The 26,224-nt window shown below is 45.6% G+C and overlaps 1 protein-coding gene across 1 annotated transcript in view; it reads left to right on the top strand.

Annotated features, from left to right (window-relative positions):
- LOC144752267 (apolipoprotein L1-like) overlaps positions 1-22,939 on the top strand; it is a 383,520-nt gene extending 360,581 nt beyond the window's left edge. The window contains exon 11 of the mRNA XM_078640278.1: positions 22,034-22,939. Within this exon, the coding sequence (XP_078496404.1) occupies positions 22,034-22,913 (880 nt within the window). The 3' untranslated portion in view covers positions 22,914-22,939. The remainder of the gene's footprint in view (positions 1-22,033) is intronic.
- Positions 22,940-26,224: the final 3,285 nt, after the last annotated feature.

Genomic DNA, 26,224 nt, shown 5'->3' with positions numbered 1-26,224 from the left:
ATTGTAATGTAGGCTGGACCGGGGGTACCGTAGCAGGTACTGCAAAGGGTGCCCCGGTGTCTGGGGGAGCAGGAATTGCCTGATTTACAGGGACTGGCGGAACAGGATTTGCATATTCTGGGACTGTGTCATCCAAGTAGGACGAAATAAAAATATCAGCTGCGGTCGGTTTGTGACGTAGCTTAGTCGGAATTAATGGTGGCGGAAAATTACTGGGTGCCTCCGGGGTCGCTTTTGGCAAGCCCTCGGCAAGAAGAGGATACATACCCTTAATAAGGGCATGCCTCTGTCTGTCTGACTGTTCGGTTTTAACTCGTTCACCTATCTCGATTAATTCCCTTTCTTGGGCTCGTTCTAAGGATTCTCTACTTAGTTCTGACTTTCTGATTTCTTTTTCGGTTCTCTTATGAGATTCTTTGCGCCATAACTCGATGGCATCTTTCTGTGACTGTCTGGCATTCTTTTTCCATAATGCTTCTTCTACTCTCATGATGCACTCGGCATCCCACGTACCTGATACGGGCCATCTATACTTTTCCTCTAACTCTTTGGTATACTCTACCCATAAATCTAGATATAATATGGCACTTATGCCATGCTTCTGATACATAAAATGACCTGGACTGTCCCTAGGCGGGACAGGAACTGCTGCTTCTAGCAGACCTTTTCTGGTTTTTAACTGACGTAGTTTAGAAAATAAGGGCATGACTGAACTGTAACCTAGACACAATACGCAATTACAATACACAATGAACACGATAATTACTCCACATTCATACCACGACATTAAAAATACATGAAGAACATTTAAAATAACAGTTCGAACAGAATACTACCTGGAATACTGAAAACAGAATACATGAATTTTCTCGAGAACAGGACTGACTAGAACAGAAACTAGATGCACTGCTGAAACAGTACGAAACTTACCGGTCTCATAAAGAGACACGTCAGGACCCGCATCCACCGAAGTGGACACTTCGTTTTGGGTCTGTGTACCACCAACCTACGGACCAGAGTCAATTAGACTGACCCTGTCTAGATACTACCCCAGCAATGGTACTCACCGGGCAGCAAGAACGGAAGGCCTCGGACTGGACTGGACTGCTTCGACGCCGGACGGACGAACTTCGGACTTCTGTTACGGGTGGGCCTCCGGATACCTCGGACCTTGGACTCTCGGCTTGGGCTCTGGTCGGGACTCGCCGCGTTCCTCCACCGCCTCGTCTGAATGCTGGACCGCCACCTCCGTCTCCTCCGTGGGCCTGAGGGATACTTGAAGCAGAAATATCTGCACGTGCACGGTATGGTTCCGTCACGGCTGCAGAGGGTCAGGGGGCCGGCGTGGCTTCACCGGCGCGTGGGGAAAGGGCAAGTCCCTATTCGGGCGCCATTATGTGGTATATAAATAAATAATACCGGATCTAGGTTTGTCTGGACATAGCAATAACAGATAGCTCAATAAATAAGAGTCAAGATTCGAGGTAGTAGGAGTTTGCAGGTTTAATACAGCATAAAGGACAGGAACAGGACAACCTGCACGGACAAGATCTGGGATGAGCGCGCTCCAGGATAGGACAGGAAGGACAACTTTAATAACAAATGCATAACATATATATACTAAAACAGTTACATTACAGTGAATTACAGTAGGCGGAGCAGTGGGTGTGGTCAATAGCAGTCGCGAAAGATAAGGGTGAAAAATGGGTGTAACAGGGGCGTATACATAGACATGTGATGTAAACGTAACAGAATATGTCATAAATGGGGCGGAAACATGGAGGGGGCTACCTAAGGAGCCGGGACCTCTAACCTAATGGTGCGCGCAAACTGACAATGACGTGTTACTAGGAGAAGCTGGGGGCTATGAACTCTGTGCTAGGAGCAGAGACTGAAGTCTGGAGAGTCAGGGCGACATGTGCCTAAACAATATCTAGTATCTGATGTTTAGAGAACATGTTGATAGAATACAAAAGTTATCGGGGTAAAGGCTAACAGACTCTAAGACTGGAGCATGCATTATTCTACATGTAGTGCGTGATGAAGAATATTAAATGACCATTAAATGCAGTATTTCTCTTACATGGAAACGTAAAGGCTAGACAATGACGGAAACTATTGATGCGATTCAGTAGCTTAGGAATGCAGAGAAGGAGGGCTGGACTGATAACTAGAATCATAACATACTCTTGGCAGACTCAGAGGCAGAGCCAGGCTGAGCCGGGCACTGTGAGGCAGGAAGTAAGTGAAGGGTCGAGGATACAGGTGGGGGCTGTATCGCTCCTCAGCGAGGACTCAGAAGACAGGAGCTGAATCTGGTGTCCGGGCCCTTTTGAGGCCTAGAAACGGGGACTTTACAATGAAATAACGTGCACACTGAGAAACGTGGCAACGCAACTTTACATAGGCCTAATACTCGTAGCTTTCACGAGAACTGGAAACTGGCATACTAGTGATGGACACAACTGTAATTGCGTCTTTAATCAAACATGGGGGATACATATGCATATTTAATCATGCACACATAACATAAGATGGAGGACACGTAGGGACACAGAACATGGCAAAATTTACTTTTCCACATACGGACTGTTTGGAATGTTGACAGACGCCGGAGAACCAATCAGCTTCGCTTCACAAAGCTCCGTTGCGCGAAAAGTACGCGTCCTGGGCCGCTGCCCAGTCCGCTGTTACAGATATATATCTTTTTTTAAACGTTAATTTCTCAAAATCCACTGGAGCACATATATTGAGACCTACAAAAGGCACATCGGGCTACCAGTCCCTACAATTTTGCCAAGTTTCGTGCAAATCCATTCAGCCGTTCGGGCTAAAAGTGAGGCCAACCGCCCTATGGAAATTAACATGGGAAAAACGCGTTTTGGGACCCCCCTTTTTTCTCGGCCCCCCCTTGACGAACCCCCCCAAAATTTTCAGGGGCTGCTCAGAAACATAATGTGCCATTTTCCTGAAAGTTTCAGCCAATTCCGTCCACAAACGCCAAAGTTATTAGACATAGAATTTTCAAAAATCCCATAGAGAAAAAATCCTAACTATATATACCTACTGGCGACCGCCAGTAGGTAATATATATATATATATATATATATATATATATATATATATATATATATGTATGTATATATATATATATATATTACCTACTGGCGGTCGCCAATAGGTAGTTATAGTTAGGACCTAGTTTCCATAGGAAATCGTCAACATTCTATTTGGATTAACTTTGGCCCTGGTGGATGAATCTTTGCGAATTTCTCAAAGAAGATGGCTCGGTCCACTGCGCTCCTTCCCTGAAAATTTGGGGGGGATTGGTGAAGTGGGGGCTGAGATAAAAGGGGGGTCCCAAAACGTGTTTTCTCCATGTTATTTTCCATAGGACGTTTAGACACGGCTACAGGTCGAACGGCTGAATGGATTTATAAGAAATTTGGCAAAACTGTAGAGTCCGGTTCGCAGATTACGCTTTTTGTGGAATGGTGTAAATCCGTTCAGTAGTTGCTGAGAAAATTAAAGTTAAAGTCAATTATATATCTATAAGCGCGGACGGGTGCGCGCACTCGAACGGCTGCGCGCGAGCGGAATTTTTTTTTTGCTGCGTGACGTCTGTTAACGTTCGATTCGAAGGAAATCAGGAACTGTTGACCGCCATTTTGTCACTGCGAGTAAATATATTGTCATTTCAAAGCGTTGGAACATGGAAAGGGGAGGAGGTAGAGATTGTTTTGCTGCGTAGGTTTTCTCAGGGTGTGCAGTAAGGTCCTTAAAGGCGAAAATATATATATATTTTTTTTTGAAAAAGTTGCGGGGTGCGCGCACTCGGACGCGCACACCTATTTACAAGAGTGTGAAAATGGAGATAAATCAGAAGTTTGAGTGCTTTGATATAAGGTGGCTCTGAAAAGAGCCCTTGTGTTAATTGAGTTGTTTCTGCATTTATAAGTATGTACCGATGCAGAGTCTGATGTTGCAGAGGAAGATTCTGTTTCCCTCATCCGTGAAATGAACACCATCTCTCCTATAGATGTCTTGCATGTGGTAACGTTGTTGTGGTAAATAGAACCCATGCTATAATCTCTGGGGAAAGCAGAAACAGATTTATTTACATGTCTCCTTGCTTTCTCAATTTGTGCACAATGTTGATTGGACCAATTCCATTTCTGTCTTTGGCATATATTGGAATATACCAAGGCAGTTCTAGGAAAAAGTGTCATCAATTGTCGAAAGGTGTCTTTTAGAAGCATTTCCAGACCTACCCCAGTCAATGTGCCTAGATCGTTCCCACCACAGTGCACAATTATAAGGTCTGGTTCTGGGAGATGCATAAAAGTTTTCACCAATGGTATTAATTGGTGACATCTTAATCCTCTTTGCCCAATCCACGTTATCTGCACATTTGCTAAATCAAGGTTGGAAATTCGTCTGCTTGCTGCATATTTTCCACTCCAGTGAATATAGCTGTGTCCTAAAAGCCAAACCTTCATTTTCAAGGCAGATGCACTCGTACTCCGATGGGTTCTGGAAGTGGAATGGCAGTTAGAAGCTGAAAGTCAGGATAAAAAAATGGATGAGGCTTGGTATGGTTGAAAAACAAAAGATGATTGGTTGATTCTAATACGTGAAGATTGAAGACTACGTTGCATGTTAATGTTATGTAAAAGAAAAAGTAGTATTGGGTGTGAAAAAAATGACATGTAACAGAGCTGTGGATAGGCAGGTGTTTCTGGAGGGAAAACAGTGTTGTTAGTTTGCTGTAGAACGTTGAGATATGAACTTTTGACCTGTGCCTTGAGCCAGGTGCAGAATGAGGTGTTACCATGGAAACAGCCAGAGATGGCTGTGGGTGATGGGTGACTTTTATGTGACATTGAAAATATTGTGAGAGACAACAAACTGAAATGTATATTTGAATACAAAATTTTGCGGGAGGAAATATGATTGGCTGAAGAGACATATATGAGTCTGTATTGACTGGATATCTGTGCCATTGAATTTTGGTTGCAGTGATAGCAGCATAATTGAGACTTCCGTCAAACGAATATCTATTTTGTGACTGTCACTGTTGTACATCGTACAAAGCATTGGTAAAGGTAAGTCTGTAATTGTTTGTTTTGTCATGTACCGTAAAAGAAAGGGTTCACGGGCTGTTATAGGCCTGTGGGTTCTAGTATGAGTAAATGAGGTTGACAAAAGAAAATATTAAGTTAGTACAGCTGAAGTTACGTGGAACACATGAATACTGTTTCAATATACAATAATTTTAGTTGAGATTATGGATTAAAAGAGAGAACGTGTATATTTGAAATGTTTATTCAGAAATGCACTGTTTTCAAGGCAAGTTTCTTATCTAATACGAGTGCAGACATTGCAAAAAACAAAGTAATCGGTATAGCCACTAGTACATAAAATACAAACGGTATAGTTGATGAAAAATTAATATGGTTTAGCAAAATTAATTATACACTCTTATGAGGAAGTATATTGGGGCAGATTCATGAAGGCCTTGCGCCTCGAACAGCAAAATAAAATAAAATAAAACCAGCCATGTAAAGGTTTGTCACTGGGATGCAGCACCAATCTTCCCATTAAATTATTTAGTTTTTTGTAAATTCACAGAAGTGGAGGAGCGTGTCGTTATCCTCCTTGGCTTAATGACACTGTCCACCACTTCGGAAACGAGGGGCTGCGCCATATTTACAAGAATATGGTGCAGCCCTGTGTTTCCCCCTGCGCTTGCGCTACACTTAGCAGGGTAGCGCCAATGCAGGCACCTTTGCACCATAGTAAAAGTGTGACTGCGTGCAGGGGAAGATTGTTTATGTACAGGAAGATCCTCCTTCCTGAACATAAAAAATCCAAGGCGTTTTCCTTTTCCATGTGTACTGCATAAGGCAGCACACATGAAAAAAGCAAAATCGAGGAGAAATAAAGCATTTATCCTCGTTTCGTCAAGTTAAGTCCAGGTGTTTCCTGGTTTTAATTATGGCGCAGTCTCCTATTTACGCTGCCCTTGTAAATAGGAGGCAGCGTTAAAAAAATCAATGGCTGTGGCAGTGGAACGCCCATCGCAACACCCACTGCCCACCTCTTTCACGTTAAGTATTGCATGAAAGTGGGTCCTATTTGCAAAGCAGCGTTAAGCCACAGTAAGTGGCTCAACGGTGCCTTGTACATAGGGCGAAGCATCGATAGACATGGCTAAATAATATCTGCAAAATGTTATTCTTGTTAAACCATTTTACTATTATAGTCTCTGAGATTTGTCTCTTACTCTGCAACATCTCATTGTTGTTCTCTTTCTTCAAAGATAACGACAACATTAACCATGAGTGATAATGAGCAATCCGTTGATCTCGATCTTATCGTTGAACTTGTCATTGAAACGTCAGTGGAAGTGGATCCCTTAGATGATTTAAATCCTGAGGATGATGAAGAACATGATGAGGATGAGGATGCCGATTTGTCAGAATTGTATGACATAGGGTGGGAAGCTGACGTGCTTCAGCATATGCAACTATAAACATTTATTTTTAAAATTTACTGGAAATAAAAAGTGAAAATGTAAACCGTTTCATTTAAAATTAAACATAACTTGAAAAACAGGTTATGTGTAGTGTCTTTAATAAAATAGTCAAATATGCTCATAAAAATATTTCTAAACCAATGAAAAGCTTTATTAACAAGTCACATGACCTGTTATGCTTACGTTACGCGCTCCGCGCCCCGGATTGCTTCCGGGAAGCTGCGTTTCGCGCCTCGCGCACCGGAGGACTTCCGGGTGCGCTAACGCGGCGTGTCATATGACGCATTATGCAACAACGCGATACGTCGTTGGGGCTCCACCGGAACTAATTAAATTGGTAGTCTACAGTGTTTCTGGAAGTTTCAGACTGAAGCTGGCGTTAGCATGAGAGCACCCCGTGGCTACGTCGTGGCCATTCTGCGAGCAATCATGGCAGAAGCTCCCCACCGGAACTCTGCGGGAGTCGGGGGCCCCGGTGACTCTTGTAGAATCTTCAAGGCTGATGGGACGCTTTTGTGAATGGGGCCCATGCCGTAGCAGTGAAGCGTCCGAGTTCCAGGGTTGTCCAGAGCCATCCTTGCAGGCCAGGCCCAAGTCTGTGGAGCCGCCCGCCATTTCCTGAGCTCTGTGGCAGCCGCCTGTCGCTGTACCGCAAGAGTGGGTGCAATTCAGCCGGATGGCGGGTGAGACACTGTAATAGCAAGAGCAGGCGTAATTGAGCTGGCCGAGCGAGGCAATGTGCTGCAGGAGCGGGCGCAACTCAGCTTGTCGAGTGAAGCGCTGGGGTGCAGCTGAGAAACCTCCACCTGGGGAGGTGGGGGAGGCTTGTTCGCGCCGCCTCTCCCTTCCAGTGCACCCCACGCCGTCTCCTGGCGCAGGTATATGTGATGGTTGGACCAGGGCACCGCAGGACGTGTCTTCAGGTCAAACGGATTGTGGGACAAGGTCCAGAATGGAAGAGTCACTAAAAGGCTAAAAGTTCCGCCGGACCCCGGGAGCCGGATGGCGGGTGAGACACTGTAATAGCAAGAGCAGGCGTAATTGAGCTGGCCGAGCGAGGCAATGTGCTGCAGGAGCGGGCGCAACTCAGCTTGTCGAGTGAAGCGCTGGGGTGCAGCTGAGAAACCTCCACCTGGGGAGGTGGGGGAGGCTTGTTCGCGCCGCCTCTCCCTTCCAGTGCACCCCACGCCGTCTCCTGGCGCAGGTATATGTGATGGTTGGACCAGGGCACCGCAGGACGTGTCTTCAGGTCAAACGGATTGTGGGACAAGGTCCAGAATGGAAGAGTCACTAAAAGGCTAAAAGTTCCGCCGGACCCCGGGAGCCGGCCGCCTATGTCGAGTGAAGTGCTGGGGTGCAGCTGAGAAACCTCCACCTGGGGAGGTGGGGGAGGTTCGTTCGCGCCGCCTCTCCCTTCCAGTGCACCCCACGCTGTCTCCTGGCGCAAGAGCGGGCACAATTCAGCTGGGCAAGTGAAGCGTTGGTGTGCAGCTGAGAAACCTCCACCTGGGGAGGTGGGGGAGGCTCGTTCGCGCCGCCTCTCCCTTCCAGTGCACCCCACGCCGTCTCCTGACGCAGGTATATGTGATGGTTGGACCAGGGCACCGCAGGACGTGTCTTTAGGGGTGTAGCTGAGAAACCTCCACCTGGGAGGTGGGGGAGGCTCGTTCGCGCCGCCTCTCCCTTCCAGTGCACCCCACGCCGTCTCCTGGCGGAGGTATATGTGATGGTTGGACTAGGGCACCGCAGGACGTGTCTTTAGGTCAAACCCTCAAGTATGGCACCGAACATCCAGGACTTATGCCATTTGTGGAAGGCAGTGACATCGAAGAATCTCTGGGATCAGGCATATCCAGAGTCCTCCCCGGGGTATTTGCACAACGGTCCTCCACCCCTAGGCCGCCAGCTATGCTACCTTGACAGGAACAGTGTCATGCATTTGGATCGATGTTGCAGCAGGCTGACATGTAAATAGTTATTTAATGAAACGTTTTACCCTGTTACTTTGTTGGTGTGTTGTATATATTTTTAATATTTGCATAGGGTTTGTGGTTATTTTGGGCGGGGTGGCTGGCGGAGCAAATTCACTGAAAAAACCATAGGTTATAGACCATATATAGTTAAATATCTCAAGTCCTTCTGTGCACTCGATGGAGATACAGGTCGTCGATCAGAAAATGTGCTGGCCACCACTAATGGTAATAGCGTGGCCAGGGCTTTTGTCGATGCCTCTGCAAATTGCACAGGGTGCATTTGTTTGACATGCCGCACCATGGTATGTATGGAAAAGGAATATTTTTTTGTTGGATTTCCTCTTGAGAGAAACGAGTCACATATCGTGCAGGTTACTTTTGGTGCATTTACTTTCTTTTGATCTTCAGGATAAGTGAAAAATTGCCAGATGAAAGATTCTTTTTTTCTTCTTAAAGGTAGTCGATCATTTTGGAAGTGTTGTTTTCATGTTGCAGCAGGCTGGCATGTAAATAGTTATTTAATAAAACGTTTTACTCTGTTACTTTGCTGGTGTGTTGTATTTATTTATAATATTTGCATAGGGTTTGTCGTTATTTTGGGCGGGGTGGGCGGCGGCGCCGAGCTATGTTGGAGCCATCATGGCGTCGAGCTCGGTTTCTCTCACTAGTTTCATATTTCTCATGAGGGGTTGTTCCTAATGTTTCTATTTTAGCGAGGTCAAAAAGAGATCCTATCAGTGGCCTACTGATTTTGCTTGATTCTTTTTGTTTTCTCTAACGATTTTTAAGTTAAAGTTTGCTAGTACGATACAGCGGCTAGTCCGCATTTTATATATATGTCTTTTTTATTAGGGGTGTCCTGCGGTAGAGTCGGACGATCGGTTGTATGTTTTTTCAACGAACTCCATTGTAACGCATGCCTTTACCACGCATGCGTTACAACAGAATGCTATTTACACGCCTATCTTTTTCCACGTATTTTAGCGTGGTGACGTCATTAGTAAAAAAAAACAGGCCTTTTCCTTCCTCTCAGATACCGATTGCCTGCACATCACGTCTAATGGTGAGTGTTTTTTTTGGGGGGGGGGAGCCCCCCCAAACCCCCCCTTTTTCATATGTACCCTTTACCACACATGCCTTTACTACGTACCTCGTAGTAAAAGTATGCGTGGTAAAGGCTGTCGTTGTAACCACGCATGCGTTGTAATGCATGCGTGGTTAAAGTTTTCGTTGAAGCGGCCTCGTTGTAGTGGTCGTTTCCCTTCAGGCCCATGCTGTTTCAAAACTGTGCATGTGTTTGAAGCAGGCGTAGGTATTGACGCAGCATAGAAACTACTAGGAACCAATTGGAAGTGTTGTTTTCAAGTCACATGACTTCACATGCGCGTCTCAGGACGTGTACGCGGTGATAGTATCTGGTGACGTACGCCATTTGAAAGTAGCGGTCTAATTCAGCGAAGTTTCAAAACGTGAGAAGGAGTAAATCGAAACATATCCGGATTTAATATATCTTCTGAGCTCCAATCAAGCATACAATTGTTAAAGTATAAAACCTTTTATTTTATTTTTTAAATAACAAGGTGTGTACATTCGGTCACACACGAAAGTTTAAAAAGATATTCGGCTCCATTTAATGAAAATTTTCATAATATTAAAAAAGAAGCCTAGGTTTAGTCTGTTTGACGTATTATAAGTTCTTCGATGGGTCTATGAAGAAATTCAATAAGTTCAGATTGCAAAGTTTTCACGAAATATATAGGTGGGTGCGCGCACACGGTCGCGCACGAAAGCCTGGAAATGCGCTATCCATTTTATTGAGAACTGTTGCCGAGAGTGCGCACACCGGGTCGCGCACGAAAGTTTAGAAAGGCTATTTTTATTTACAGACAAATGTTAATGCGTTCAAAAAAAGGCAAGGTACAGACTTTCTAATTCTGTATCGCTTTACAAGGAGTCTCTATGCAACTTGAACAGTGAAGAAAACGGCAATTTTCCGGAAAAAAAATTCCAGAACTTTATTGACAAAAGTATAGGTTGTATACACGAGATTTTTCTGAATTAGCATTTTAAAAACCAATGAAATTCACTGAAAAAACCATAGGTTTTACACACGTTATAGTTAGGAACTAGCATTTACAAAACCTATGAAATTTACTGAAAAAACCATAGGTTTGACACCAGTTATAGTTAGCTGGAAATTTTACTGATATAAAACCAATGAAATTCCACGTTATAGTTAGTTGGACTCACTATAACTTGCGCGTGTAATGCACTGCTGATGACGTCACATATTACATCACTCATGACATCACAGTGATGTCATCAGTGATGTCACTGACCATGTCATGAATGATGTAATATGTGACATGATCAGCAGTGGATTGCGGGTGCGCGATATATAGTTAGTGCAACTAACTATATATGGAATTTCAATGGTTTTGTGTGAGTAAAATAAGGTTTTTTAAATGCTAATTCCTAACTATATATGGTCTATAACCTATGGTTTTTTCAGTGAATTTTCAAGGTTTTGTAAATGCTAATTCCTAACTATATATGGTCTATAACCTATGGTTTTTTCAGTGAATATATATATATATATATAAAATTTCTATGGCAAAATGAAACCCCTCATTTTGTTCCTTTTCAATTTAAATGTATTAAGTGTTACCATTTTATTCCAATCAAGATGACTTCAGGTGTGCCATACTTTTGTCATAAGTAAGACTGTTAGCGTTCTAGTTGTTCTTTAGAACACTCTGGGACATTCTGTCATTGGGCTATAGTTGGGCTACATCTGGCTGATATTTGGGCTACATTTGGGCTCTTTTGTCTCTGGTGGCCATCTTGGGAGACTGCATATCAGAATTTTTTTAATGAAATATAAGAGGATTTGAGAAGTCACTCAAAATGTGCCCTAATTTTTCTTTCTTCAGCACTAATCATAATTTCTATGGCAAAATGAACCCCCTCATTTTGTTTCTTTGCAAATTAAATGTTTTAAGTGTTAACACTTTATTCCAATAAAGATGACTTCAGGTGTGCCATACTTTTTTCATAAGTAAGACTGTTAGCGCTCTAGTTGTTCTTTAGCATAGCTGCCAAGGTTTCAGATTGCAATGTGTGACATGTTCATAATTTCAGTGCAATTATGAGTGACATTTTAATGACCATGAGTGACACTTTCTCGTGTACTAACTCAAGCAATGAAAACCAGGGAAACATATCAATATAATACATTACATCCATTTGAGCATCTGGGCTTGAGTTCTGTTTTTTTTTCAAGTATCCGACATAGTTTAGGTTTGCTGAGCTATGTTCAAATGCTAGTCTTTACATTACCCTGTTTGATACATGTATAATTTTTTGGTGTGCCATTAAGCTTACCTTGATGGCATTTAGGCCAAGTTCATTGGTATTTTATGCATATGCCATGCCTAATTTGCAAACAAATAAAAAACAGAAGGAGCACATACTTTTTCTAAAGAGGCTGTCACTCATGCTGCCGAATGTAGGGGTTCATGAATACCAAGGCTTTTACATTTTGATTCCACGTCATGCTTCTTTTTTCAATCAACCTGCACTTCCTGTGTTCCTATCTCACTCTTGTAGGTTATTTTTCATTCCTGCTATCTTCATCTGTCACTGTTCCATTATCTTCCTCTGCTTTCTTCTTGCTCCATTTCTGTAATTCTCTCTAGTAGTAGCTCTGGACCAAAATATGGTGGAAGAAAAATAACTCCGACCCCAAAAAGTAATTCCCTCCACTACCAAGAACCTGCATAAATTATACACTGTATACGGGACAAAGATGAGTCAGACTTTCAGCCGTGATGCGCTCTTGTGTACTCACCTTACAGTTCTCCTACCCGATGCTACCCCTCCTTCAGGCAAGGAAACCCTTTCAAATACTCCTCGGGGCCCCGACAAAGCCCTCCGGCTCCCCCTCACCCACCGTGCAGTCTCTCTCTCGTACACCACTCACACCTGAGCTCAGTAAAGAGATGTGCCCTGTGTATAAACTAAGAATCTCTACTTTGTGTAGAGTGCTGCCAGTGTTTTTTCTCCACTCGCTGTGATCTCTGTAATTGCAGTTAGCTATAGGTGAGCTGCGCAGAGAAGAGCTGCACAGAGATGAGCGGCCTTAGCCCGAGTGAAGGAGGGCTACTGGCTGTCCGAGGCTGATCTACAAATAACGGCGGCAGACACCAGCACGCACCCCCGGGGCCTCGAGCCATGCCCAGGGCAGACCTTCATGGCCGGCACTGGCTGCAGCTGATCACGCGCTGCCTCCAGGGCCCAGGAGTCTCCTTGTGCAAGGCACTAAAGTGAATCCAAAGTGCTGGGCAACGACGTGATGTCAGGACAGTCATCTTTCCTCTCTGCAACCAAATCCTCAAAAAAACCTCGGGCTATATTCCTCATACATAACCTAAAACATCCTGACTTCCTTGAACCCAAGTGCGCTACACATTGCCGCTGCTGCCGGCCCTGGCTGACCCTTCTGAGCAGAGCTGTGAGAATGAAAGCTGCAGCTGACCCCTGAAGACGGCGCGGCCGCCACTCCCGTTTTCACCTGCTACAAACAATAGATGAGTTTGCAATGCTTCAGTTGTGTGCAGCAGGCGCAGGTCAGATAGCTCACAGTTTGTCCACTACGTGCTGCCAGCAGCGCACCAGCCTCATGCTGCTTCACCTAATGGAGCACAGCTTCTACTACCGTGGTAGCACTTCACAGTTAGACACCTGCTGAGACACTACGATTATGCGTGACAATGCATTTCAGTGCGATAATGCGGATTACCACACTGAAATGCGCTAGTGTCACGCCTGATGCGTGACTCTTGGCAGGCCTGCTTTAGAACACTCTGGGACATTCTGTCATTGGGCTATAGTTGGGCTACATCTGGCTGATATTTGGGCTACATTTGGGTTTTTTTTGTCTCTGGTGGCCATCTTTGGGCTACATTGGGCTACATTGGGCTACATTTGGGCTCTAACATATATATAGCCCAATGTAGCCCAATATATATTTTTTCAAAGATAATTTTCGTAAAAACCACTAGAGCATATATCTTGAGACATAGCAAAGGCACATCGGGCTACCAGTCCCTACAATTTTGCCAAGTTTTGTGGAAATCCATTCAGCGGTTCGGGCTAAAAGTGAGTCCAACCGCCCTATGGAAATTAACATGGGGAAAACACGTTTGGGACCCCCCTTTTATCTCTGCCCCCGCTTGACAGTTCCCCCGGAAGGAGCGGAGCGCAGCGAGGCAAAGTTAAGGAAAATTACAGGCAGATCCCTCATTCGGCGCCAAAGTTATTCCCAATAGAATGTTGCGGATTTCCTATGGAAAACAATCCTAACTATAACTACCTACTGGCGACCACCAGTAGGTAATATATTATTATATGTTCCGGGTTCCCGCTCATGGGCGGAGATTATTCAGTGTTTATGACTTTAATGAGTATACCCCTGGAAGAGAAGTAGGATTACAGGTAAGTAACTAATCCTTGTTGTATAACCTTGGAGAATTAAGGAACATTTTTTAAAGAAGGACACTGACCGAAGAGAGTGATCATGAATTATTATATTTTAGGCAAAGTAAAAAAGGGTTTGTTACAGGTTTGTGACACAATTTCAGAAATTAATGTTGAAACCAATTTGCCTGAAGAAAAAAGAACTATCATTTTCTACAAGGGTCTGAGTGCTGAATTTAAAGTAAATTACTCGAATTGAAAAATCACCAGATCCCATAATTTAACCCCTACCATACGTTGGACGCGCAGGAGCCATCCGACGCAAAAGTGCTCATGTGCGTCAGACAGCTCTCGCGTGTCCAACGCCATGGCACAGGGACCGCACCAGAAAGATTCCCTTTCCCAGTAAACAGCCTCAGGAACTGGGGTAGAGCTTCCAAACGCTGGTTAGTTGGTTTTCCTGAAATGAGAATCAGCGCGCAATCTGCGTGTAACTGCAAACTCAACATTCTAAACCTGCATTCACTTCACTATGCTCTGACACTAACATCACAGTTCTACGGAGCCCATCACGAGGCAAAAGGGTTTCTTCATTGCTAACTCACACGACATTACAGAGATGATTGGATATTTATTTAGTCCGGGGACTGTTGTCCTACCCAGAGATGCACTAAATATACTTGGTGAAAACATTGGAAATAATTTTCTTAAACAGGCGGTAAGGCATGTAGCTGCCACCGCTCTGGAGGCTTTGATTTTTTTGGGCCAGATTTATTCTTGGTCTCGCCCTATTGTTTAGCAGGACAAGATAGGAACCTGCAAGGGGAGAGCAATGGAGGAAGATACAAGACTGCAGTACAGCCAGGGTAATGTAATGTAATGTAATGTAATGTAATGTATGTGTACTTATATAGCGCGGTCCTGTCACCCCAAGGGCATCCTGGCGCTTGCGATCCACGTAACCACCACATACGCTGCTCAGACAGCCCTGGGGAAAAGATGGGTTTTCAGGGCTTTTCTAAACGAGAAAAAGTCCCTCTGACTTCTTAGTGCCGGTGGTAAAGAGTTCCAGAGCTTGGCCGCTGCCACACTAAACGAGTGGCCACCCATCCTCACTCTCTGGAATCTAGGTACCACAAGCAGGTGAGCCGAAGAAGAGCGTAAGGACCGCGGAGGAGAGTACCAAACAAACATGTTCTGCAGTGGAACCGGGCCTTGTCCGTGCACCGCCCTGAACACTAGACATGCAGCCTTGTAACAGACACGAAGGTGTACCGGCAACCAATGTAGGTCACGTAGGGCTGCTGTAGAAGAGCTATACGTAGGGCGGGAAAGAGCCAGCTTGGCAGCCAAGTTCTGCACCCGTTGCAACTTCCCCAGCAGTGTTTTTGGAGCCTCTAGAAGTAGCGCATTACAATAGTCAAGACGACTCAAGATGGTACCACACACTACTTCGGGCCTAGCCTGCTCAGGGAGAAGGGGCAGAACTTTACACAGCATGCAGAGCAGCGTCATGCACGTGGATGTAGTCTTATTCACGTACATATCCAGCTGCAAATTGGGGCCGAAAATCACCCCCAAGTTGCGGGCCGACTCAGCAGCTGACACAATCTCGGGGAAGGTCGGGGGCCAGAAGTTCTCCGGGAGTTCACGAGGGATCCGGTCCGTGGAACAGTATAACACCTCGGTCTTTGTGCTATTGAACTGCAGAGAATTGGCCCGAAGCCAATCCGCTGTGGCAGACATGCATCGATGAAAAGCCTCCAGAGGAATCGCATTCTTCCCTTCCAACGAGAAGACCAACTGAGTATCATCCGCATAATTAAATGCGGAGATGCCAAATGATTTAATTAGTTGGACCAAAGGGCGGAGGTAAAGGTTGAAGAGTATAGGGCTGATGGCCGAGCCCTGAGGAACCCCCTGCCCTACTCTCCGCACCTCCGAGCTGAAAGGAGGCAGCGCCACCACCTGCTGCCGGTTGTTCAAATAAGAGACCAGCCAGTCCCTTGCACCTGCAGTGACCCCGCACTCCTCCAGTCTCCTGATGAGGGTACGATGGCAGACCGTGTCGAATGCGGCCGACATGTGGAGCAGCACCAAAAAGGCTGCCCGCCCACTGTCGACCCGCGAACGTAAGGTGTCAAACACGGTCACCAGCGCCGATTCCGTCCCGTGTGCTGGGCGAAAACCAAACTGTACCTCATCGAACCAGGTGTTTTCTTCCAGGAAGCCGGACAGAGAGCGGGTCACTAACTTCTCCATGATTTTAATGGGGAAGGGGAGCAAGGAAATCGGTCTATAATTAGACAAGCAGGCGGGGTCCATGGTGGATTTCTTAAGGAGAGGAGACACAGTTGCCAGTTTCCAGCACTCCGGGACCGTTGCGGTGTCGAACGACTGGAGGCAGATGGAATACAGGGGCTGGAAAAGTTCGTCCTGAAATACTTGGGTATGGACTCAAAGAACCGTACAGTGTTAGCAGAATGCACATTAAGTTGTCTTTAGGGTTTCTGGTTTGGTATTTGTATGATGGATGCTAAAGATTTCATTTCTTTGATTCGATCATGAAATGTTTGGCTGTATGAACCATTTTTGAGTGCAGGTCTCACCATCTCTCACTTGCTGCTACTTCTTTCCCAGGTTCCAGTGCCCAAGGCCAACGTCACTTCCCAGCCTGCTGTATTTTTCTGTGCCTTCTGCCCTCTTTTCTGCCTCCCCAGCAGCTCTCTCCCTGACCTATTTAATGAAGGCTACAGGACTGCCGCAGCACTGATGCTCCAAAGGCAAGCCGTCTGTGCCCATCTGCACCTGGAATGCACCCAGCACCAGGAACCCTGGCCTTCTGCCCTCTCACAGATACTCTCCTGCTGACCTCTGTTCCCTGGAATCCCGACCCAACAACAACTGCTGCCTCGTATCTCCTCACTCCACAACAGGACTGTTCTCCTGTCTCTGCTGCAGATTCACCAACATCCCAGGACAGACCGCCCCTTCAGAAACCCAAGCCACACCTTCTCTGCTGGCTGCTACCTCACCAAAGGCGCTCATCTAGTTCACTATGCAAACACGCCTTCGAAGTCTGGGACACCATCTCCGCTCTTGTCCCTGCCATGACCTTCATCACAGAGACCTAGCTCAGCCAGGCTTTGATCACTGACATCGCCACTGCACATCCCACCAGCTACAAGATGAAACACCAAGTCCGTACCAACTTAGACGGAGGAGACATCGTACACAAGGAATCAATCAACTGCACTACTATCAAAGATGGCACCACGTCAATCATGGAATACCTGAACTTCTAACTACACACCGACCACAAAACCACCATCAAGCATGCCTATTGATTCTCCTAGACCTGTCATCTGCTTTTGACACGGTAAACCACGAAACACTACTCTCCAGGCTACAGGACAGGATGGGATTGGCCGGTAATGTGCTGAGATGGTTCAATTCGTTCTTAAGCAACAGAACACAACGATTCCGGGTTAACCAAGCAATTTCAACCCCTTGTCCTAATGCAATTGGGGTCCCGCAAGGCTCAACTCTATCCCCAGATCTATTCAACTTGTATGTCGAACCTCTTACAGACATTCTTCGGAAATCAACGATATCCTACCACATGTATGCTGACGACACGCAAATATACTTAAAGATCGCCTCCCTTGATGACATAGATCTAATGAATAAGACACTAAAGATGGCTATGCAATGGTTAACGACGAACCATCTGAAATTAAATGCCCAGAAAACAGAATTCATGCTAATTGCACCTCCAAGGAGCCACCCGGAAGTAAAGGAATGGACCAAATTGGTGACTGCGCTTAACTGCACACCAACCCTCGTCAACTCAGCTAAATCATTGGGAATCATATTAGATGAGAACCTCGACATGAAAGCCCACATCAATTCAATGGCGAAAAGTGCCCGCTTCCATCTGAGCTACCTAAGAAAATTAAAACCATTCATCTCAAAAGCAGACTTAAAATTGGCTATACAGTCCCTAGTCATATCCAGGATCGAATATGGTTGCTCTACATTAACTGGTCTACCTAAAACATCTACAGCACCGCTAAAAGCCTGTCTCAATGCTGCGGCAAGACTTATCACTGGATCGAGGAAATTTGATCATATATCTCCTCACCTGAAAGCACTAAACTGGCTACCTTATGAGGCCAGAATTCAAATGAAGACAGCATGTATCACTCACAAAGCGGTGCACTATAACACGCCAGGATACCTAAGCAAGAAAAAATAGCTATCGGGAGGAAACAGACCAACGAGAAGCACCAAGGAGCTGCTGTTGAGGCCGGCCTTTTTTCGAAAGAAAAAGACATATGATCGAGCATTCACTGGAGCTGCCCCCAGAGTTTGGAACTCACTCCCTCCTAGCATTAGGAAGATCCAAAATATCACAACATTCAAACGGGAATTGAAAAGCCATATGATGAGTAAATACTTGGCATAGGGAAGCCGACGGATCGCCAGTATGAACTACTACATCAGCTGAAGAGTGGTCCCTCTTCATGAATACTATCTTTATCAAGAAACTGACTCCACTCACTAGCCTCGGCTGTACCCTTATCAATACCACAGTCCTGTGTGAACCAATTGCTGGTCTCTGAGCCAAACTATATAACCTCTACCTCACCTTAGCTACTGATATGGATGGTGCTATAAGCTAAGCCTCTCTCACCTTTATTACTAATTGCACATGTGTTTGGTATATACTTATTTATTTAGGCATCCGTTATAGCCACAACCTCTTCTACCTTATATCTGTTGGTTGTTAGAATGGATATATGACTGTCAATGAGTAACCTACCTCGATGTAATGTGATATAGTGTGCGGAGATGGTTTAAGCCATTCCTATGCAATAGAACTCAACGAGTCCAAGTTACTAAGCAATCGCAACCCCTTGTCCTCATGCAATCGGGGTCTCGCAAGGCCCACCTTATCTACTGATATGGACCATGTTATGAACTAGGCCTTTCTCACCTTTTACTACTAATTGCACATATGTTTGTAATAGGTTTATTTAGGCACCCCTTATAGCCACTGTGCCTTTTACCTTATATCTGTGTGTTTTTAGAATCTGATATTGGACTGTTAATGTGTAACCTACCTCGATGTTAAGCGCTCTGATACCCACGGGTCTTGTTCGCGCTATACAAAACTCTATAATAAAATAATAATAATATCAAAGGCACCTTCAAATACAGACCCCCAGGACTGTGAACAGGCTTCATCAACGCCATCACAGAATTCATCACCCCACTCATCATGGAATTCGAATTCTACGTCTTCCTGGGAGATCTCAACCTCCACCTTGATGACCCCACAGACATCAACTCCACCTACCTCCTGTAACAAATGGACAACATCAGCCTCACACAGCTTGGCTCAGAACCCACGCACAGATCAGTACAAACGCTGGACCCTATCTTCACGTCCAGCAACAGAGTGAGATATATCCACACCATGGTACTCATCTGGTCCGACCATTTCATTGGACACTTCACCATTTCCAGCCCTCCTCACATCCCCCAACAGCCACTGCACCCCCCTTTCATAGCTGGACTAAGGTCACACAACACCAGTGGACTCACACCATCAGCATCACCCAGATATCCGTTGCTACTAACCTGGACTAGGCAGTAAAGAACGTCAACGCCTGGATCACCAGTGCCGCCGGCTGAGTTGCCCCCACCAAACCAGCCAAAATGCATGGATCCACCAAACAAGCTAGCTGGTACACCCCAAAACTCAGCATGGCGAAACGCAGATGCAAGAGGCTAGAGAGAAAATTACATGACAGCAGAAGCAACACTGATCAAGCCACCTTCAAGTCTGCCCTGCACAACTGGATGTATGATGGTACCACACGTACTTTTACAACGCATACCGTTACAACGCTACTTTTACCACGCAAGTCGTTACAACGACTTGCGTGGAGGGGCGCTGGATAGTAAATTTTTTTATTTACTATTCCAACTCCAGTCCCCGTGGACTCTAGGAAAAGGAGTTGGATAGTAAATTCAACTATTTACTATCCTGGAGCGCCCCCCAGCGCAAGTCGTTGTAACGACTTGCGTGGTAAAAGTAGCGTTGTAACGGTACCGCGTTGTAAAAAATGCGTGGTAACCGTTGTATACCTGCACAACTACCACCACCAACACAAAGACACAAAAAAGATGGCCCTGGAAAACTGCATTGAGGCCAGTGCCAACCAGACCAAGGAACTCGTCATCATCATCAAAGAGTTCACCTGCCCATCGGACACTGAAAACTCAATGCCCTTCTCACAGGAGCTCTGCGACACACTAGCAGACAACTCTAGCAGACCACTTCCACAACAGAGATCGCCACACATATACAGAAATTTCAATCCTCATCCCACCAATTTTTCCAGCCTTCCCACTTCCAAAAATATGGCCACTGACCACCCGCTCACCACAAGGGAACAGCTAAGCACACTGAACACTACTGCCTTAATTAACTCCATCCATTCAGGAGCACCCTCCGACCCAAACCCCCATACCCCCAACAACTCTTCCACCTCAGAAGCGATGAGATCAGCCACTATCTCACAACCATCCTCAACACCTCCATCACCACAGCCACCTTTCTTGATGCATGAAACCCTCTGCAGACCCCAGCAATCTCCAGAACTACTGCACATCTCACTTCTCACATGTCCCGCCAAGGTCCTGGAGAAAGTCATCAACCTTAGCACCAAGATGTCCTCCTGCTTCCATACCCTCTACCACCTACGTAAGATCTTCAAATGGATCCCCCTCGAACACAGAAAGACAGTCACTCACGCCCTGGTCACCAGCAGATTCGACCAAGAAAACGCACTCTACACCGGAATAAAAAAAACCTCACCCGCAAGCTACAGAACATCCAGAACGTCGCCTCAAGACTGGTCCTCAACCTGCCAAGACACTGCCACATCTCCCAGCACCTGCACACACTCCACTGGCTCCCTGTCGAGGTTAGAAACGCCTTCAAAATATTCACCCACGCTCACAAGGCCCTCCGCAGCACCGGATCAGCATACCTGAACAGCCAACTCAAATTCCACGCACCCCAAAGGACCCTATGATCAGCCCAGGTCTCCTACACCGTGGTCCCCCGCACCAGAAAAAGCAGATCGGGAGGCCGCTCCTTCTCCTTCCTCGCTGCCAAAGCATGGAACACCCTTCCGCTCCACCTAAGACAGACAACATCACTCCCCATCTTCGCAAGAAACCTCAAAACCTGGCTCTTCGACAGACCCCCTCCTTGATGGATTGGAACCTGCACCCCCCCCCGCCCCCAGCACCTTGACGCCCTTACAGGTGAGTAGTCACGCTCAACAAATGCCTGATTGATTGATTGATTGATTAATTGATTGAATGATTGATTGATATCATGATGCTGTGAGAATACATATATATCACTGCAATGATGTTTCAGACCCTTTGTTTCCTTTATGGATACACTATCATATCCATGGTGGTTCTGGTGCCGCTGATGCGATAGATATGCGTTTTAGCTGTGACCCATGGGGACATTATTCCTTTGTTTTATACACTTACCTGGGTCGGTCCTTGTGGTCTGTTGTTTGACCACTGGCAGTGCCAGAGCTCTGCCACCGGTCATGTCACTGTTAGAGATGGTCAAGCACTGGTAGAGGTAAACTGGGAGATCCTGATGGTGGCCTGGGCGGCAAGTTGCTTTATGCCACCTTCTGCTTCATGGTACCTTAATCTAAATTTTCTCTTGTTTCCCTCCCTCTAAAAGGGAATGATTTGCCATTTCCCTCTGCTGCTTCTTGATACATTACAGCCACACAGCAAGCAATGTCACCTTTCAGCTGTCTGTCAGCATTGGTCTGGCACCCTCCAGCCCTCTTTGAAGCCTCCCTTAACGACTGTATAAATCTATCCCATCTGTACTCAGAGTTGTTTCTTTAACAGAGCAGTCCCAGTATACTTTAATGTGACATTTTTGTGCCTACTCTGTATATTGATGTGATCTCTCACTTTCTCTTTTAAGGCATCACAGAGGCTACCGTAGTCGGGCAGATGAGCTCAAGAGATTTCTGGCCGAGAAACGAAGGGCGATGGTTCAGCACATCAAGGACCTGCGCGCCATTGCTGATGGCGTCGACAAGTTTCACAAAGGAGCCAGCATTGCCAAAGTGACGGGCTCTACAATAAGCGCAGCTGGTGGCATTATCTCCATTGTGGGTCTCGCCTTGATCCCCGTTACTCTGGGGGCATCGGTAATACTTTCTGCAGTTGGGGCTGGAGTGGCTATTGCTGGCGGGGTCACTAATGTTGCAGCAGGGGCTGCTGAGGCAAAGAGCAATTCAACTGATAAAAAGGATGTACAGAAGATCTTGCAGTCCTCTGCCGAGGACCTTGACGGAGTGTGGAAAGTGATAGATGACTATGCGCAGGATATTTTAACTCAAGTAAATGATGAGTATCAAGAACGTTTGCTGAAGGAATTAGAGGACATTAAATGGGAATTCTTCAATGTGGCAGCAATGGGCAACACCAACTTCAATATTGATGCATCAAATTTTGTAAAAGACTTTATAAAATCCCTGACTATGCTGATTACAAGTCTGCTGGATGACATCATCAAAGCCGCTGCTGCTGGGGCTGCCAAGGCAGGGGCACGGGCTGCAGCTGGGACAGCAGCAAAGGTCACCGGCATCGCTGGTGCAATCTTTCTGCCTTTGGATATCTTTGACATAGTAAGGGGTTCTATCCACATCCATAAGGGCGCAAAATCAGACATGGCGGCAAAAATTCGTGAAATAGCTGACAAAATGGAAAAGCTCATCATGCGACGACCTCAGGACAATGCGATTTTAGGTACTGAGAGAAGAAAAGAAATTACTGACAGTCCAAAGGGTGGATATTAGGTGGAGGGCACAATGTGTGTCAGCAAGCAGAAATCGAAAACCTAAAAGATAAACCATTGAAATCTTAGCTTTTTCTTAATTTGGTCACATCTGCATCCTAAAAACCACTAGATTCCACCTTTGGTTAATCTTTTATTTTGTTTTTCTAAGTGAAATATGTGGTTGGGATGCATACCCCACATGTGCTTCCACATAGCTATGTATCTATCATGTATGTGTCATGCTTCCTGTACCCCTATGAAGAACCTGTTTCCACAAGAGGTGTGTAACCTCTTGTGCATTCATATTTTTTGACCAGCAGTTTAAGAATTGCCACACCATTGATTCTTTTTCAGGCCTAATTAGTTGAGCCACTGTAGATTTTGATGGTAACACAACAATGCCATCATCCTGTGATGATCCAGCTCTGGAAGGCCCAGTAAATGGGGTGATGTATATTGTGTGGTGTAGATTGTGTGGTGTTGATGGTGTGGTATAGATGGTGTGGCGTAGAAGGTGGTGTATATGGTGTGGTGTAGATAGTGTGATGTAGATGGTGTGGTGTAGATAGTGTGATGTAGATGGTGTGGTGTAGATGGTGATGTAGATGCTGTGGTATAGATAGTATGGTGTAAATTGTGAGGTGTAGATGGTGAGGTGTAGATAGTGTGGTGTAGATGCTGTGGTGTAGATGGTGAGGTGTAGATGGTATGGTGTAGATTGTAGTATCGATGGTGTAGTCTAAATGGTGTGGTGTAGATGGTGTGGTGTAAATGGTGAGGTGTTAATGGTGGGGTGTAGATGGTGTGGTGTAAATGGTGAGGAGTTGATGGTGGGGTGTAGATGGTGTGGTGTAAATGGTGAGGTGTTGATGGTGGGGTGTAGATGGTGTGGTGTAAATGGTGGTGTAGATGGTGTGGTTTATATAATGTGGTGTAGATTTTGTGATGTAGATGATGAGGTGTAGATGGTGGTATAGATGGTGTATTCTAAATGGTGTGGTGTAGATGATGGTATAGATGGTGCAGTATAAATGGTGTGGTGTAGATGGTGTGGTGTAGATGGTGGTGTATATGGTGTGATGTAGATTGTGTGATATAGATTGTGTGGTGTAGATAATGTGGTGTGAATGGTGTGGTATAGATGGTGGTATAGATGCTGTGGTATAGGTAGTGTGGTGTGGTATAGATGGTGGTGTAGCTTCTGAGGTGTAGATAGTGTGGTGTGGATGGTGTGGTGTAGATGGTGGTGTAGATGCTGTGGTGTAGATGGTGTGGTGTAGATGGCGTGGTCTAAATGGTGTGGTGTAGATGGTGTGGTGTAGATGGTGGCGTATATGGTGTGGTGTAGATTGTGTGATGTAGATGGTATGCTGTAGATTGTGTGATGTACATGGTGTGGTGTAGATGGCGTGCTGTGGATGGTGTGGTGTAGATGGTGGTGTAGATGCAGTGGTGTAGCTGCAGTGGTGTAGATAGTGTGGTGTAGATGTGTGGTGTAGATGGTGTGTTGTAGATGGTGGTGTAGATGGTGTGATGTGGTTGGTGTGGTGTAGATGGTATGACATAGATGGTGTGATGTAGATGTGGTGTAGATGTAGTGGTGTAGATAGTGTGGTGTAGATGGTGGTGTAGATGGTGTGGTCTAAATGGTGGTGTAGATGGTGTGGTTTATATAATGTGGTGTAGATTTTGTGATGTAGATGATGAGGTGTAGATGGTGGTATAGATGGTGTAGTCTAAATGGTGTGGTGTAGATGATGGTATAGATGGTGCAGTATAAATGGTGTGGTGTAGATGGTGTGGTGTAGATGGTGGTGTATATGGTGTGATGTAGATTGTGTGATATAGATTGTGTGGTGTAGATAATGTGGTGTGAATGGTGTGGTATAGATGGTGGTATAGATGCTGTGGTATAGGTAGTGTGGTGTGGATGGTGTGGTATAGATGGTGGTGTAGCTTCTGAGGTGTAGATAGTGTGGTGTGGATGGTGTGGTGTAGATGCGGTGGTGTAGATGCTGTGGTGTAGATGGTGTGGTGTAGATGGCGTGGTCTAAATGGTGTGGTGTAGATGGTGTGGTGTAGATGGTGGCGTATATGGTGTGGTGTAGATTGTGTGATGTAGATGGTATGCTGTAGATTGTGTGATGTACATGGTGTGGTGTAGATGGCGTGCTGTGGATGGTGTGGTGTAGATGGTGGTGTAGATGCAGTGGTGTAGCTGCAGTGGTGTAGATAGTGTGGTGTAGATGTGTGGTGTAGATGGTGTGTTGTAGATGGTGGTGTAGATGGTGTGATGTGGTTGGTGTGGTGTAGATGGTATGACATAGATGGTGTGATGTAGATGTGGTGTAGATGTAGTGGTGTAGATAGTGTGGTGTAGATTTTGTGATGTAGATGGTGTGTTGTAGATAGTTTGGTGTGGATGGTGTTGTGTAGATGGTGGTGTAGATGCTGTGGTGTAGATAGTGTGGTGTAGATGGTGAGGTGAAGAAGGTGAGGTGTAGATGGTGTGGTGTAAGTGGTGTGGTGTAGATGGTGTGGTGTAAATGGTGAGGTTTAGATGGTGAGGTGTAGATCGTGTGGTGTAAATGGTGAGGTGTAGATAGTGAGGTGTAGATCGTGTGGTATAGATGGTGTAGTCTAAATGGTGTGGTGTACATAGTGTGGTGTAGATGGTAATGTAGATGGTATGGTGTAGAGTGTGTGATGCAGATGGTGTGGTGTAGATGGTGTGCTGTGGATGGTGTGGTGTACATGGTGGTGTAGATGCAGTGGTGTAGAAAGTGTGGTGTAGATGGTGAGGTGTAGATGGCAATGTAGATGGTATGGTGTAGATTGTGTGATGTAGATGGTGTGGTGTAGATGGCGTGCTGTGGATGGTGTGGTGTAGATAGTGTGGTGAAGATGGTGTGGTGTAGATGGTGTGCTGTGGATGGTGTGATATAGATGGTGTGAGTAGATGGTGTGATGTAGATGGTGTGGTGTAGATGGTAGTGTAGATGGTGTGGTGTAGATGGTGATGTAGATGGTGTGATGTAGATGGTGTGGTGTAGATGTTGGTGTAGATGGTGTGATGTAGATGGTGTGGCGTAGATGGTGGTATAGATGCAGTTGTGTAGATAGTGTGGTGTAAATGATGTGGTGTAGATGGTGTGGTGTAGATGGTGTGCTGTGGATGGTTTGGTGTAGATGGTGGTGTAGATGTAGTGGTGTAGATAGTGTGGTGTAGATGATGTGGTGTAGATGGTGTGGTGTAGATGATGTGGTGTAGATAGATGGTTTGGTGTAGATGGTGGTGTAGATGTAGTGGTGTAGATAGTGTGGTGTAGA

Source organism: Lissotriton helveticus, chromosome 4_2, assembly GCF_964261635.1.
Source record: "Lissotriton helveticus chromosome 4_2, aLisHel1.1, whole genome shotgun sequence".
Lineage (NCBI taxonomy): Eukaryota > Metazoa > Chordata > Amphibia > Caudata > Salamandridae > Lissotriton > Lissotriton helveticus.
The sequence above is the reverse complement of the archived record's forward strand: the minus strand, read 5'-3'. Positions and strand labels throughout refer to the sequence as shown.